Source organism: Hirundo rustica, chromosome 7, assembly GCF_015227805.2.
Source record: "Hirundo rustica isolate bHirRus1 chromosome 7, bHirRus1.pri.v3, whole genome shotgun sequence".
Lineage (NCBI taxonomy): Eukaryota > Metazoa > Chordata > Aves > Passeriformes > Hirundinidae > Hirundo > Hirundo rustica.
In genome coordinates, this window is record NC_053456.1 from 19,917,065 (window position 1) to 19,933,053 (window position 15,989).

Below are 15,989 nucleotides of genomic sequence, written 5' to 3' on the forward strand. Positions count from 1 at the left end.
CTAAGAAGCCAGGATAAGGACACTTCTAGATCAGGATAACATAAGGAACAATGGGCCCTTCTCTGATGACTTGACCAAAAATAAATTGTCCACAACTTCACAGACAGTGCAATTGTACAACAACTTCATAGACAGTGGTGCAAATTTCCCTAACATCAGCAAGTCCTTAGTGAGAATATAGCTGTTGAATATACTGAGTGTCTTTTTATGCTGTTATTTGAATAGAACATACACAGACAATATCTGAGAATTTATGTAAAAGACTGATTGAAATGTTAAACTTACAGCTGTGGTAAATTGGGTCTAACAAAAGGATCGTTTTCTGCCCCATTCACAGCTTTATTTTTCCTCTGCTTGGGTTCAGAATTGGCAGATGGTGCCTGAGAATTATTTGTAGTTGGAGGCTTTCGCTTGGCCAGGAGCTTTCTTTGCCTTTCAATGTCTTCCCTTTGTTGATTCACCCACTCTTGCTGCCTGTAAACCCCAAAAAAAGCTTTATTAAAGTTTCATCAATTTGCATTTTTTCAAGAACTATCTTTTTAACTGATAAGGCATTTAGAAATTTTAAAAAACTTACTGTACTGAAAATGTTTCCTAGGAGAACGAACACCAGCATTCTTGATGAAGTGGAAAAATTTTGCTAAAGTTATGGCACAATTTACTTTTTAAATATATGGTGGTTTCAGGGGAAATTGTTTGGGTTTTGTTGTTTTGGGGTTTGTAGGGATTTTTTTGTTTTGTTTTTGAAAGTGCTATGCATGACTTCTGCACTAGAAAAAGAAAAAAAAAATCTATCTGAGCTGGTGGATACCTTATTTTGCACCATAAAAAACACCCCCTGATAACAGCACTAGAGAGTACCTTATTTTTATAGGCCAAATACTAAATTTGATCTGGCCATTGCCAAATAAATCATCAGTTTGGTTGTATGGCAAATGATTACAGCTTTTAAGCAAAACACATTACAGACTGCTTTTAAGACCGTTTAGAAAAACAGTGCCCCAGGCAATCCCATAATGCTAAGACAAAACCTAAAATCTCGGTGAATTGTTTTTTGAAATACATGTATTGTTCTATCTATATATCTATCTGTATCTCCAATGAGTCAGACTCATGACCACAGAACTCCTTTGGAAGCCCTGTAGAATTATTTTACCACCACCTCAGAGTTTGCAGAGCCCTCTGCCTGGGCCCCATCTCTGCTGAAACACCTGCTATGGCAGCTCCTCTCCAGGTGGTTGCTCTCCCACATCCACCTGCACTGGACCTTCGCTGAGGCTGCCACATTTGTCACGGCTCCTTCACAGCACGAAGCAGCGGGGGCCAGAAAAAGCTGCTACCACGAGGACATGGCAGGGAGCACCTCTGTGAGCAGTGAGAACTCCAGAGACCTCACCTGTCCCAGTGACCACCAGTGATACAACGGTTAGCTCCCTGAAAAATCACTGATTTACCTTTATAGTTCTCTCAGCTGAGCTGAATAACTACGTGCTGTTTATTTATTACATCCGTGATTCTCTAAAGATAGTTAAAACAAAGTGAAACCGAACCATTTTTTAAGGACACGCAACCTTAGTGTTCCCTCAGTTGATTAATGGAGTTCCATACTCTATTCTCAGTCCTCAAAAGGCAAAGGAAATTGCAACATACGAAAAGCTGCTTCAATCCTAGAACATTAGTAATTAAAAAGTCCACTAGAGGGAAGTAACAATTAGTGAGAACTTTAAGAACATAGCATTGACTAACTTCACAAGATTTTGAAATGCAAAGCCATCTGTCCACTGTTCAGTAAATGAAGCACCATGACGAACTGTTGTAAAATGCCCCAGGCGTAATCTGTCTTGCATGCTCTTCTCTCTGCTTGCCAGCTTCTCCTGTGTGCTCTAAGAAAACAACAACAACAACAAAATGTTCGTATTTAGTAACACTAAAGTGTTCAAAAAGTCAATAAAACACTCAAGGTTTTTTTTCTCTCCAACAGCTATTTAAGGCAAGGATAAGAGGAGAGTAAACAAAAATATGTTGGAGTATTTACCCCATTTATTTTAATTTCTACAGAACTCAAGCACTTGCAGTTGCAAAACCAGTACTAGGGGACAATTCATGCACCAAAACCCCCCTGAGTTTGGCTCAGTTCTCCTTTAAAGTTTGCTGCTCTTCATCATTCAAAAGCCACTTTATTTAGAGCATCATCGAGGATATAATAAAGATTCTATCAGTGCATGTCTACTACAACAAATGAGCCGACTCAGATATCATCGAGCACTTCTTATACTGAGCCCGGAAACTTCCTTGACGGAGCATCTGTGTCACCACTTGTACCAAGGTGACGTGGGCAGGAGCCCCTGCGTGGCCATGCGCTAACTGCAGTCAGGTGTTCACTTCAGTGCCAGGAGCAGATGCCCTCCTTAGTCCCAGCACTGCTCCACACGCATCCTTGGGATGTGACAAGAGCCCAGCCTGCCTGGTCTCCCCCAGAGGAGAAAGCGCTATGGACACCTAACGCACGGAAACCTCTTTCGTTGTTACACACTGAACTCGCTTCGTAAGAAATGTCTGCGGCCCAAAATCACACACGCACGCAGCGAAAAGCTGTCAGAATTAAGGATCCTTTTACAGACAGACTTCTGTTTGTCTAGAAGGGCCTTTCACAGGAAACATCCCTCGTGGTATTCTCAGTCTGAAGGTACGTACTTGCTATCACGTCATACAGATCCGATGCATCTTTTCCCTGCGTTGCCCTCATGCTGGGACTTACAAAGATCTGCAATAATTTATTTATGACATGCTAGTGAGAAAACTCTCCTGAATCCTCCAATGGCTCTGTTTGTGCACGTGTGTACGACAGCAGGATCCTGTAGCTAGCACGAGGGAAGGCAATGGGACTGTTTGTCTTAAACTTTTTGTACCTTAACTTCTAATAACATGACTTGCTATTAACTTTTTTAGATTTTTTTAAAATGAGGTTATTTTAAAGAAGAGGGAGAGAAGCCGGGTATCCTTGCCTTCTAATAAATTGCTACTAGTTTAAATATAATTGGAGTGAAATTTAAAAAAAATTCTTTCATTAATAGTAATATGAAGGCAGTCATCTTCATTTCCTTTTTTCCATTAATTCTGATCTAACATGGCATTTTATCATTTTACATCAAAAATTACCTTAGCCACTTGTCTCACAAAGAGATACTATCCACCTCTTTTTTACAACAGATTATGTTCAGAAGTTCTTTTATCCACTGTGATCTTACAATCTGTCCAGAAAATACGCCATATACTAAATTCATAACTTCTATGCTCTGCTATTCTGAATTACTTACGATGGGTAAATCCTTAAATTAAAAAAAAGGTACATTTTCCACCATTTGGAAAAGGCTACGCATTTTATTTCGCTTATTCAGGTTTATAAAAATACTGCCCGAGAGAGACCATGGATACAAAGTTTCAATCTCAAGTGACTAATGTGAAAAAGCTGAAGTAAAAATGAAGGAATGGAAATGGAGTTTTACTGCAATCTCCCAGATTTTATTGCAAAGATTTTAAGAGCAGTAAACTTACCTTTTCAATTAGAAGCTTCTTGCTCATTGAAATACATTTGTTTAACCTTTCTTTGTATTTTTCAAGTAGTTTTTGTTGTTCATCTATTTGTCTTCTAAGATCACAATTAGCCTAATAAATATATATAAAATATGATGAGATATATTGAAACACTGTTTTTTAAACGCATAAACACATCTATTTATCTAAATAAAAATTTCATTTCACAGATCTATCCTTGTCTATAGAAGGATGCCCTGCTCCTTTTTTATTTCCTTTACATTGTCCTGCATTCTGTATTACAAAGCATTCAGCATAATGAGAATATATAAAAGCTCTGTACCAATCTCACGTTCAGCTCTCCACTGATTTTAAACTGGAAGTTTAAATTTTAGCATCAGATCCTTATATATGACTTCTGAAGTCATGTGAATCCTAACATCTTCAATTTAAAGAAAGCAAAGATTTCACAATGATAAAAGTTTCAGTGATCTGAGTAGGAAATTTAACAAATTCCCTGTGTTCCAATTACATTTAACTTACTACCTTAAAAATCCCACAACAATACTATCTTGATTAAAACAAAATTTTTACCAACGAAATAGTTTAGGGTTGTCTATTCCATGCCATTGAAGATGTGTTAAAACGATCTACATACACAATTTCATAGTACATGACTGCATGGGCTAATATTTTTACGTACTGCATATACATATGTACACATACAAAAACTAAACAGATGACAACTCGTGAACACAGGTTTATTTCATATTTCTGTATATCCCCTCTCCAGTGCTTCCTTAAAGAGCATAAGCATTAAGGCTTTTTTTCTGAAAACAGCTCTTAGAGCACAATATAGCATATTTTTTTTATTTAAAGCAGTTATTCATTGCCTGTACTTATTTCTGTCACAATCACCCCCATTCTGAAAATGCCAACAATTGTTCCACAGCTAATGGCTATTCACAATTAGAACCAAAAGAAACCCCCAAACCACCCCTTAGTGAATTATAATACCAATTTAAGGAATTAATCAACTGCCTGCAAACGGCATTCTTTGCACCTTCAGAAGTCTATAAATATATTTAGTCATTAAAAAGTAGTAGCACAAAAGCTGAAAAAAACTCACACATTTCATTATATAGACTTCTTAGATTTAAGAAAAAATCTACAAAAATTAAAAAATTGTTATCTCTTTTAAAATAATTTTTTAAAAATACAAAAACTTGTCCTCATATTCAGTCTGTTGATCTGCATAAACACCTTCACCCCATGTCCAACACTTACCCTGAGTAAGTCATCTATACGACCTTCTTTCTTTTCCAAGTCTTGATTTTTATTACTTTCTAGTGCAGCTAATTTCAGCATTGTGAGATCAGTCTAGAAAGAACATTTTGAAATATTTATCCTTTCCTTTTACAACTACAGCATTATTCTTCATGTGCTTGTTAGGCAGAGAAATAAACAACTTTAAAACATTCAACAAGAACAGCAAATCTTATTTTCAGGTGTTTGGAAGCCTCCTGAAAGGCTCTTATTCAAAATCACTTTCCCTCTTCATGAGGGCAACTCTGAACAGCTGGGACAAACCATTAACAGTAATAAAACATTTCATCACCAGCTAAGAAGTCACTGTTCATAAAAAAGCATAAAAAACAGGGCAAGAATGTAAATATCACCTAATTAATTTCTCTGTATCAGTCAACAGGTGAAGCAACCTTTTTCTGACAAATGCAAAAGAGAGAACAGATCACATCAGAAATGGCAGAGAGAACGAAACAGTTGATTTCAGATTTAAAAGGCATGTCAGAACTGTGTGTTGATCATTTTGATTGCCATCTCATCCATCTCATTTTTCCTCTTCAAAGTCGGATTTTAAATGCAGTATGACAATGGCAGCTGTCAATTCAAATACTGCCCGAAAAAGCAGCTTCTACTTCTGAAATCACGCAACAGCTAAAATCTTGAGCAAAAACCTACCAATGTCATGGTCATCTATGCAGTTATGAAGTACAACGCTGGGAGCTGAGCAAGTGCAGAATGTAAAACTCAGAGATATTGAAATTATGAGCTACTGAACTTAACAGAAAAATGCTCTGGCAATTTTAAAAAGCAAAGCTTTTGGAAGTCTTGAAGAGTTTAGAAGAAGTTAAAATACAAAGAAATAAACATAGCTCATTTGGGGGTTTTTTCCCCCCTGTGGTCTAAAGTGATCTACTCAAAAAGTTACCTGAGTAATTTTAAGAGATAACTGCTTTGGTTGTGTAAGAGGGTGGTCCCCAAAAGCTAATGAAGTAGGAGAAGGACTATTCTGTCGAACCTGAAAGGCATGAAAACAAAGTATTTTAGATACAGCTGTAATATTTCATTATGAGCATAGCCCTGGCAGGAACATCTCAAAGAACAGATAGACAAGGTATTTTTTTACACAAGCTACTACTCGGAGGCCTGCATTGAGAGCTATCAGTACGGTGTTACACACCACCTGCGATTCAGGACGGATGCAATATATTCTCTGAGAAAACTGAGACTGTCACTTTTGGGAAACAGACTGAAAGATTTAAGACAATACAAGACCGACATAAGGTGATGTCAGTCTTATAAAGGCTTACTTTTCTGATTCTGAGCTTCCACACTCAAGAATAATGTGAGTTATTTTTGGAGTTTTTAGTTCTCCTGGGATATCCAGAGAGGGGAAGCTAGTGCAGATCAGAACACAAATCCTGTTAAGGAACCCAGTTTGTGTGCATGAGACCTTATTCAAGCCAAATTCCAAAATCTGTACTATACTCCATACTATTGGCAAGACCAAGAGGAGGCCTGAAGTGGAAAGCACACGGAATAAAATCTGAGGCGTACCATCAGAGAAAACAAATCTTTTTTGTTTGGCCATTTAGAATAACATGTTGGTATGCTGAGCACTGAAATTGAGCTTATGAGAAGGAAAAAACTGAATTAGCATGACCAACAAAGAATTTTAAAGGCAGACTAGGTATCGAGTATTGAAAAAAATTACAATTTATCAAAAACTGAGCTTTTAAAGCCCCAGGCTATGAGTCCAAATTAATAAAGGCGTAAGTAACAAAAACCCTCCCCTTTTGTGTTTGAGGCCTATGAAAAGATGTAATCACAACATTTTAACATTTATTCAACATTTTACGTAACTACCTTGTATTTAAAAAGACGTTTATGAAAAAATGACCCAGTATTAATAGAAAAAACTAGTTTTAATACTTAATTTGATTTTTTTTTTCCTGTTGGAAGAATGAACTCTTTCCCAGGACTCGTTCCTTTGAAAGCTCTGCCCTTGAACACAGATTATTTTCAATTTTGCTATGTTTAGACTACAGAACTCTATCCCCAGCAGTTATGGAGTTCCCAGACTTACAGAAGAAGGAGCGGAATGTGAGTTCTGAGGAGAGCGGATTGCAGGAGGGACGCCTCGCACTGGACTCGAGCCGTTCCCACCTTGGTACTGCAGAGCAGAGATGCACCTCCAGTTAGTCAAACCTCTCAAGATACATTATACACCTACTGAACGTACACAGAACATTCTACGGCTCATCCGTACGCAGAATTTGTACATCAGATCGTGTTACTTTCATTAGTGCAGCCTTTAGCTGTTTAAAGAACAGTGTGAAAGGAAATGGGTTTTGTATTTTAGCTCAGGCTTCAGCAAGAGAACTGCATCTCTACTTCAAGGTTCAATACTTAGAACCCTACATAAAGAAAAAAGAAGTAACCTCTCAAGAGGCCTGTCCATTACAACCAAAAATGTTGTAGCATCCAAAGAAAGGCCAAAAGGATATTTTAAAATAACATTTTAAAACCAAAGTGAATTTTACAAAATTCTTACCTCAAAATAGTCACTAATCTTGTGACCACGTCCCCCAATATTCTTTCCTGCAATAAATACAGTAATACATTAGAACTTGTTAAATAAATTACTTGTGGAGGTGTCTTACATTTTTGCCTATAAAATAATTATAGCAAAATCTTACCATTTGTTAATTGGTTTTCTTTGATGTGGTAATACGTGATGTCCCTATATAGGTAATTAAGGGATTGCCAAAACAAAGGGATTTGCATATTCCATTAATTGAAAAATCAGATATTAAGTCACCCTCAATTCCTAAACCAGTTTAGAATAGACTTTAGAGGAAGCCTAGACCTCTTCTAGATAACAGTAAACTCGCCTCTCATCCTACAGATCAAACCTTTAGCTCTAAGTTCCTCTCCTTTGTAAGCACTATCTCAAAAGCATCAAATTAACCAAGTCTATTAACACTGTATACCCCAGGTGAGTTATTATGCCCAAATATTCTGCCCATGGATTTTCCTAGGCGCCAGTAACAGCGAGGGCATAGAGCATGAAAAGTATTTCCAGTCCTCTTAACCTGGTTATGAATTGGGTAACTCACAGTGTTAACTAGGGAAATAAAACACCGGAGAGTGAGATTAGAATTTATCTTAAACAGATTGAGACTTCAGGAGAACTAACACAAATTGTATTTCTTCAGTATGAGGACCTGACCCACATGTCTGACTCCACAATTCTGGAGACTGCACCTATACCTTATCAAATGCACAAATGTTTTCTTCCATTTGGCCCTAAGGTGACCAATAACACTTAAGACAGGGTTTTTCTCCTGTAGAAGTCAGACAACCTGTTAGGAGACATCTTGGAAATGGACTATTGTTCCAAGCTTTTTACTTTATGGAATGAGATTTTTGCAACATATTAAGAGATCATTACCCATAGATCCATAAATTCAATTTCCACTTTTTAGCAAAGATTTTCAAGCTTTTCTACTGTTTCAGCCCTGATGAACTCTCTAGTTCAATGTACCTCTGTATTGACGCTGCCGCATAATGCTGTGTCACTAAGAAGTAACGCAAAAAACCAGAAATATTTGGCAGCCCCTTTTGTGTCAAGACTTTTAACAAAAAAAATTAGATAAAATCATTTCAAGCCCTAGAACAGCACGCAGCCAACTTCTCCAATAGCTACTCAGTCAGTGTACGTATTGCTGCTACTTCCCTCCAGCCAATTCTTCACCTACCCTCTAATTCTGCTAGTGATTTCTGTCCTCATGCTTAATTCTCATATATCACTTTATCAAATTCGCTTTCATGCAGATAAATGACACAGACTGCATTTCTTTTCAGTACAGAAAAATCTATTTGATGTCATGTTACGGAACTCTGCACTGAAGAAATATGTCAAATTATTTTGGCGCAGCCAATTATGAATAGATTTACACTGATTTATACCACTTTCCAATTACTTCAGTGCTCTAAACAATCCTTTTCTTCAACATTTATGGATTAATTTACATATTAAAAAGTCAATATCCTGGGTATGCAATATACAAGAGATTGATTTCTTGTTTCTTTTTTTCCAATACAATAGGAGTTTTCTGCTGTGCTTCAACTGTACTGTACCACTCCAAGAGGCTGAAGTTTCTTAGGCCTGCTCCTTGAGAATCTTGCACTGCAAACTACTCAGTTTTACTGCTGCTGACAGTAAAACAGTGACTATAAGACATTATAATAATGTTTTCAATATTAAAAAGTCCCCAAAATTTCCATCATCTCTAATTTCAACACTCATTCGTAACTGGAAGGATAAGCTACCAGAACAATGAAAATAGGAAATTTCATTCAGGTTCTTTGAACAAAGCGGGTGTCTATGAAGTAACACTTAGGAAGAAATTCATTTTAATCAAATAACATGACTCTTTGACTAATAACATGCTGCATCACGAAGACTTCCAGATATGGAGCCCATAGCTTCTTATTTGAAGTGACATTTTCTAGCCCTGCTAGAATGAAAAATAAAGCTGATACAGATGTTATCAGAACTCTTTCCGCTCCCCTTCTGATGAATTTTTTTCTTGAGGTTAAATTTCCACCAGTCCTCACCCAAAAGTCACACTAAAGAGAGGAAGGACAAAAACTAAACTTTGTAAATACTAATCAGAAATCAGTCTCATGATGATTTCCCCACCCTTCTAGACTACTACAATCTTCCACAGAAAAGGAAGAATAAAATTCAATTTTTACCTGTGAAACAAGCATCAGATATTGTAATCAGTAATCCCTTTTCCCCGTTATCTATTGAAAATAAATTCAAACCACAAGTATTTTGCATGATAAGAATTGCTGTAATTCTTGCAAAGATTACCGAGCTGTATCATAGCTGCAGTTACACATGCAGCAGCTCACGACTCTTTTGAGTAATTACCAGTCCGGGTCACGTTTTACTTGCCCATCCCTTCCAGCCACAAATGGGAGGGTGAGAATACATCATTTATCATCCAACACATAACACCCATCTTACGTAAGCGAAAATACAGAATTTTCAAGGCTAACAGTCGAAACTGTGTAATATGCAATCACTACCTAGTCAATTTACATTTTAATTTACCTTGGCTGCTTTCACTCTGAGTGTCTGCTTTTCTTTTTCTTCCTCTGGAAGGTTCTGACTGTTTCTTCTCTGGAGTCTACAAACAACAAAAAGCACATGATGCAACATAAGCTCTATTTATTTGTATTATTGCTATATTATTGTGAAATAAATTTAAATCCTCATCCATAAAACATGATTTCACAATTCAGCAGGGATGCAATTCCAGATCGCAGTTAAACTAGATAATATGATCTTTGGTCAATCAGGTACAAGCTAGAAGAGGTATTTAAGCAAGTGAGAAGTAATTCTTAAGTTAGTTCCCAAAAGGCAATTCCACATATTAATTGTTAAGCAATTACTCCTTTTCATTCATTCCAGGGTTTGAACACCCATTTTTGTTTCATTTATGTCAATATAATTTATCTCTGTATTTTAGTGCAGGTGTTTTAAAGCTTAGTACTTAAGTGAAATAATCTAATTCTTGATAGTGTTTTCTACACACTGCTGTAGCATAAACTCAAAGTTCTAGTGCTTCAATAGGAAGCCAATAATATTACACTTTTTTATAAGTACAAAAGGTATTTCCAAACTAATAAAAACTGTATAGATTTCTAGAATCTGCTGAGAATTAAAAAGAAAGAAAAAGAGGAAAAAGTACAGAGCAAGAATTGCTCAAAACGTTAATATCTATCAATTTGAAAGTGTTGTCCTCCCCATATACTTTGATCTCAAGGAAAAGAAAGAAAAGCAAGTAAAAAAGTACAGATCTGTTAATATATCTGGAATAATTTTTTCTATGCAGTTGCTTAGAAATTACAATCACCATGTACAACACAGATAACAAGAAAGGGCTGTGATCAGAAACATCTCTAAATTATATTTGCCCTTCTTTGATCTGAGGATTCAAACCAGTTAGTCTCCCCAGTTTAAGTTAAATAATAAAAGCTGCTCTTGTTCAGCATATTGCAGCTGTGTGTGTGTATTCTCCATGGTGCTTCACACATAACTGGAGAAGGCACAGGAGACATTACATGGACTACTTTACCAGTACTATTTTACCAGTACACCACAGGTCCTTAATAGCTCAGACTAAATTTGAGACCAGTGACAAGATGCTTCATTCTCTCATGGTAGCATCATTTTATTGTATCTGTCGTTTGGTGCTCCAAGTATGCTTTCCTAACACAGCAAATTACATCAGCATTCAAATTTCAACTATCAGTAAAATCATTTCAAGGACATTTCAGTTCCAAAATCTTCGTGTGGATATGCTCAAATACGAATTTATTACAAATACCCAACAGTATTTATGTTGGCAAGAACCACTTTAAGCTGCCTGTGTTCCCTAGAAAATTATTAGTCTATAGAAGAACCAGCAGGACAAGAAAAAAAAAAGTTTAAAACCTAATTTATGATAAAACACATAAGATTTCCCCCACCAAAACCGGTTTCCAGCTGCTGTGGCTTGTATTTAAAAAGCAGCCATTTAAAGAGGTTTATAGTTTTAAAACTCTAGTAATTCATAAATGTCTATTTCCTTAAGCTCCTCTGATTTCTTTCAGTGTTTAATTTAACCTTCCAAACTAGAAAGTACTAGCACACTAATGAGGTTATTAATGAGGTTACTCAACAAGGTCATGTTCCCCTTTTCTAAGCACAAAATTCGCATGATAATGTACAGCACACATCAATCACTAGAAAATGTACTCCAAAATCCTTCCTAATGAATGGAGTCATATGAATTACAAGAAACTGAAGACTAATGGGGCTGGGGAGAATCTCCCTGAGAAATGAAGACTGAAGCTACTTTCTGTAGCTGCCCAAGTATTTACATATAGCCAAGACTGAGATGAAAATCTTACTATTTCATAAGCAAGATAAAATAGTTTTAAGGTTAGCCAGTGCTAGATTGTAAAGTTATATTAAAGTCACACAGAACTTGGCATATTAGCAGAGCCTCATACATCTTGGTCTCGATCCCAGTTTTCCCCTCAACTTCAGCATGCTTCCCCTGAGTCTTCCCTTCACATTCATAGATTTAATGTGCCACAAGAGCACAGAGCAATGACATGAATGCATCATCAGGGTTTGATCAGAAATTGACACTCTTGCTAGAAATTAATTTCAATGATTCTGAGATTTGCTACTTTTTTTTCCTCCCAAGACCAACTGTAATACAACAGTGCTCTTCCAATGTTAAATGATGGCACTGCTTCCCAATGAGCAGGTCCTCTTATTTCCACACTACCATCACTATCACTACAAAACCTTCAAGGTCACACTATTAAAACAAGCAAAAACCAACACAACAAAGCAATCCCACAACCTCTTCGCAATAATAAGATCTACAGCTCACACAACTTATATTATTATGTTACTTAACACAGAAGTAACCAGATGTAAATTAAGAACTGCAAAAATTTATTAACGTACTTGCTATTACAATTATAATTTAAGTGACTACAACTAACAACTTCTGAAAATGAGTCAAGAAAATGTTTTTCACTACTCAACGTCATTAAGACTCATCTTTCACTGCACAATGGAGCACAGTGGACTTCCATGGAGGGGTATTTTCGAAAAAAAGTCCATTTCTATTTTAGAATACAAGTCTTGGAATAATTAAAAGACAAAATATTATCCTCACCCAGAAGCATGGCTTGAGGTTAAAACACCGTGCAGAGACTTTCGAACTCGCATGCACTGGAAAAGCTTTGCCTCTGTATCTCATGTATAGAACTGCAACATAACATTTTCCTACACCGAAAACTTATTACACATAGAGTCAGCGTTCTGAGATCACTCAACTACTCACTGACATGTTTTTCTGTCAAGGAATTGCAATAATGCATCATAACCTTCAGGTTACTGCAGCACATTTCCATTCCCACACCTACATCAGAACTGCGTCACTGCCCAGAGTATTTCTAGGAAAAGCCATGAATAAAAACAACAGGCAGGCAGAACCTTCTGGTTAAGAAAATAGGCTGTGCAGCTGGATGCACAATCCAGCTGGGAAAGGTGAGGGGAAAAAACACAGCAGAGCTTCTGTCAATGAGAAAAACAAATCACACGCACAGAACTTTTATTTATAAGGTATCAGCTTTGGGAACCAATTCAATTCACTTGCTGGCAGCCCAGTAAAAAAGCATCCTGTAGTGACTGAGCACATGAACAATTAGGCCCCAAAGTAAAGCCCTGACATGTGAAAATATCACCAAGAGCACACTGCAAACAATCATCTCTGCAGCATGACATGGTGTCACCCAGGGTCCAGCCTAGGCTAGGAGTCCACCCTTGGTCACACAGCACATCATCTTACCCCCACGGAGGTACAACTGTCCGAGGGACTCACCCACCCCGAGACAGGTGAATTCTGAGAGCTGCAGTAGCAGTGCAACTCCATCAATGCTCAGCACCAAAAGGAAAATATTCTACGCAAGGGAAGTCTGAGCGCTGCACATTTAAACCTAATAAAAGCTTTAATCCTTTTTTTTTTGGATTACAAACTGGATTTAGGTAACAAAATACACAGTGACAACTGCAGCTTTTACAAGCAAAGATGACGGCTACTAAGGATGCCTGTCCTTGGCATAAATCCATATTTGAAAAGAAAACATAGTAAACCAGCTTCTAGAAAACCAGCTTCTAGAGTATTTTCAAGGATTCATTCCAAGATCAGTGAAAGTTATCTGTGCTGATAAAACGCTTACTACTTATGAAACAAAAGACAGCAAACTCTGTTGGCATTTTCAGCTCCGAAAGCTGCAATGCATCCTCAGACCATGACTACATAGATAACAGAGAAGCAGAAGCAGCTAGTTTCATGACCAAAAATCTGAACAAATTGACTTCTTCCAGTCACAGTTCCTCTTCCAAGAGATAGTGTCTTTCAGTAATTTATGCTCTTTCCTATCTATCTGAGTAGTCTGCATTTTACTTTAAAAGCTTCTACACAAAATAAGGCATCAAAGCAGAATAAAAAATATTACTCCTTAGCATTCAAATTCTGAGGCAATAATGAATCTGCCCCATACACTTACCTCTGATTCCTTATCACTTAAAGATCCCAAGCTTCCAAAGCTGTGATTTGAACTCTCGTTATTTGTTGAGGCCTGCCAAGACAAACAGAATGCTCAACATCACACACAGAATTATAAAACATAATCCACTGTTATCACTCACAGTTACAACAAGGAACAATCATTTCATGCTCTCATGGAAAAATTTATTAACTATAGAGCACTTGTGACTTGAAAGGTGGATAAGAAGTTTGATAGGTGGATATTTTGACAGGGCATAGTAAATTCTGAATTTCCATTGCTTTCCAGCCAAGTAAAACCCTACCATATTCAAAACCATTGGAGAAAGTTTTGGAGACTATTAGAATTTTTTGATTTTTGAAGAAATGGAGTGTTAACTAAAATTGTTTTTAATTTTCTGTCATGGAATAGATTAAAAAAATAATCTTTGCAATAGTCTAGTCTGTCTTGGAGAAAACTAAAACCTATTGAGATTATTATTCCACATTCTTAAAACAAATTATTTCCCCCAACACAATAAATTTACATTAGTGAGAGAAGAAAACAACAACAACCACAGCAAACCCAAGTAGTGATATAGTCCCAAATTATGGTATTTATTTAGAAATTTACTAAGGCTGATTTATTCAGAGATCTTTTGAACACAGCATATCACAAGAACATTTTAATGAGTCATCATCAGCTTTTTATTTAAAAGAAGCCACCAAAACTCTTATACTGATGGGCTGGCCTCTTCTACACAAGACAGTAGAACAAACACTTTGAAGTGAAATTACTTCCAAGGCATTTTGCTCCTGAGCATTACATTCCAGCCCAATATCAGTTTGCAGAACAGTACTCATCTGTGACATCTGAATAACTAGATCATCTCTGAATTACAATTTCCAGAGAAATGTTAATTAAACACACAAAATTTCCATGTTTTCACCCCCAGGGCGGTCTCCAGTACAGAAATGGCTGTATGTAGTTCTGCCTTGCCCTGTGTCAGGATCTGGTCATCCAAGTCAGATACAACGATAATATCAATAATCTACATCTGTATTTCCAACCTTGCTTACTGAAAAAGCTTGAACATGATGGGCTTTTCCCCCCAGAAATTCCAAAACTCTTCAGCAAAACAGCTGGTAAGTGTAGCCTTTCAAAAGAGTATTCCCAGTAAATAAGAGTCCATTTGAATTTAACTACTAGAAGAATATAATGACCTACAATATTTCAAAAAATAACCATTAAGGGACAAGAAATGTATTTTTTCCATGGCAGAATGAAAAAGGAAATTAGTTATTTTAAATTTCTTTTTCTAGCTAACTTGGATGAACAAACAGAGAATGTGAAAAGTGGAATGTCATTTGGCTAACAGCTGAAATCAGCTGAACAACAGACAAGAAGAAAAAGACTTAAACATATTTATGGAAATGGTAAGCAGTGACTCATGGGGAATCAAAATTTAAAGAAGAGGAACCCCAAGAAACTCGAAAATGTCTTTAAAAAAATGTATTACACATACAGCAGTAGACAGATAATGAGGAAAAATTTGCAATAAGCAAGCGACCAAAACAGCTGCATCAAAAAGTAAAAGTTAAATAAAGGCAGAAATACTGATCTAGTAATAAAAAAGGACAAATAGCAATTTGAATTATGAGCAACTACCTGAGCTATTAAAATAAGTTAATTAATTAGGGGAGTAAGCAGAGAACCCAAGGAATAAATAAGCAAAGATGGGCCAGAATTATTGTGTTTGTCTCTTTCTAGTTTTAAGCATAAGATACGGCAAACGTACAATTTTGCAATCATACTGAGAAGACAATTACACAGTGCATCAATGTCACTGTGTCAATCCAACCTCATTCCCTGACTATTTATCTGCTTTCTTGGTTTAAGTGATAGTAACAAGTACATCACCTTTTCACAGCTTTGTGACAGTTACCCTCACGCCACTCTCCAAAGCGAATTAAGGTATGATGCCAGATTGCAACGTAATAATTTAAATTTCGTGTAGTTTG

General features: G+C 36.7%; 1 protein-coding gene across 4 annotated transcripts in view; it reads right to left on the reverse strand.

Moving 5' to 3' along the window:
• The window catches only part of TLK1 (tousled like kinase 1), a 67,337-nt gene that overhangs the window by 24,295 nt on the left and 27,053 nt on the right, over positions 1-15,989 (reverse strand). For all 4 annotated transcript variants that reach the window (XM_040069545.1, XM_040069546.2, XM_040069544.2 and 1 more), the window contains exons 3-11: positions 13,990-14,061; positions 9,965-10,040; positions 7,391-7,437; positions 6,923-7,009; positions 5,765-5,854; positions 4,822-4,914; positions 3,556-3,666; positions 1,747-1,883; positions 286-474 (exon numbers count right to left, since the gene is read on the reverse strand). In XM_040069545.1, the coding sequence (XP_039925479.1) occupies positions 286-474; positions 1,747-1,883; positions 3,556-3,666; positions 4,822-4,914; positions 5,765-5,854; positions 6,923-7,009; positions 7,391-7,437; positions 9,965-10,040; positions 13,990-14,061 (902 nt within the window). The remainder of the gene's footprint in view (positions 1-285; positions 475-1,746; positions 1,884-3,555; positions 3,667-4,821; positions 4,915-5,764; positions 5,855-6,922; positions 7,010-7,390; positions 7,438-9,964; positions 10,041-13,989; positions 14,062-15,989) is intronic.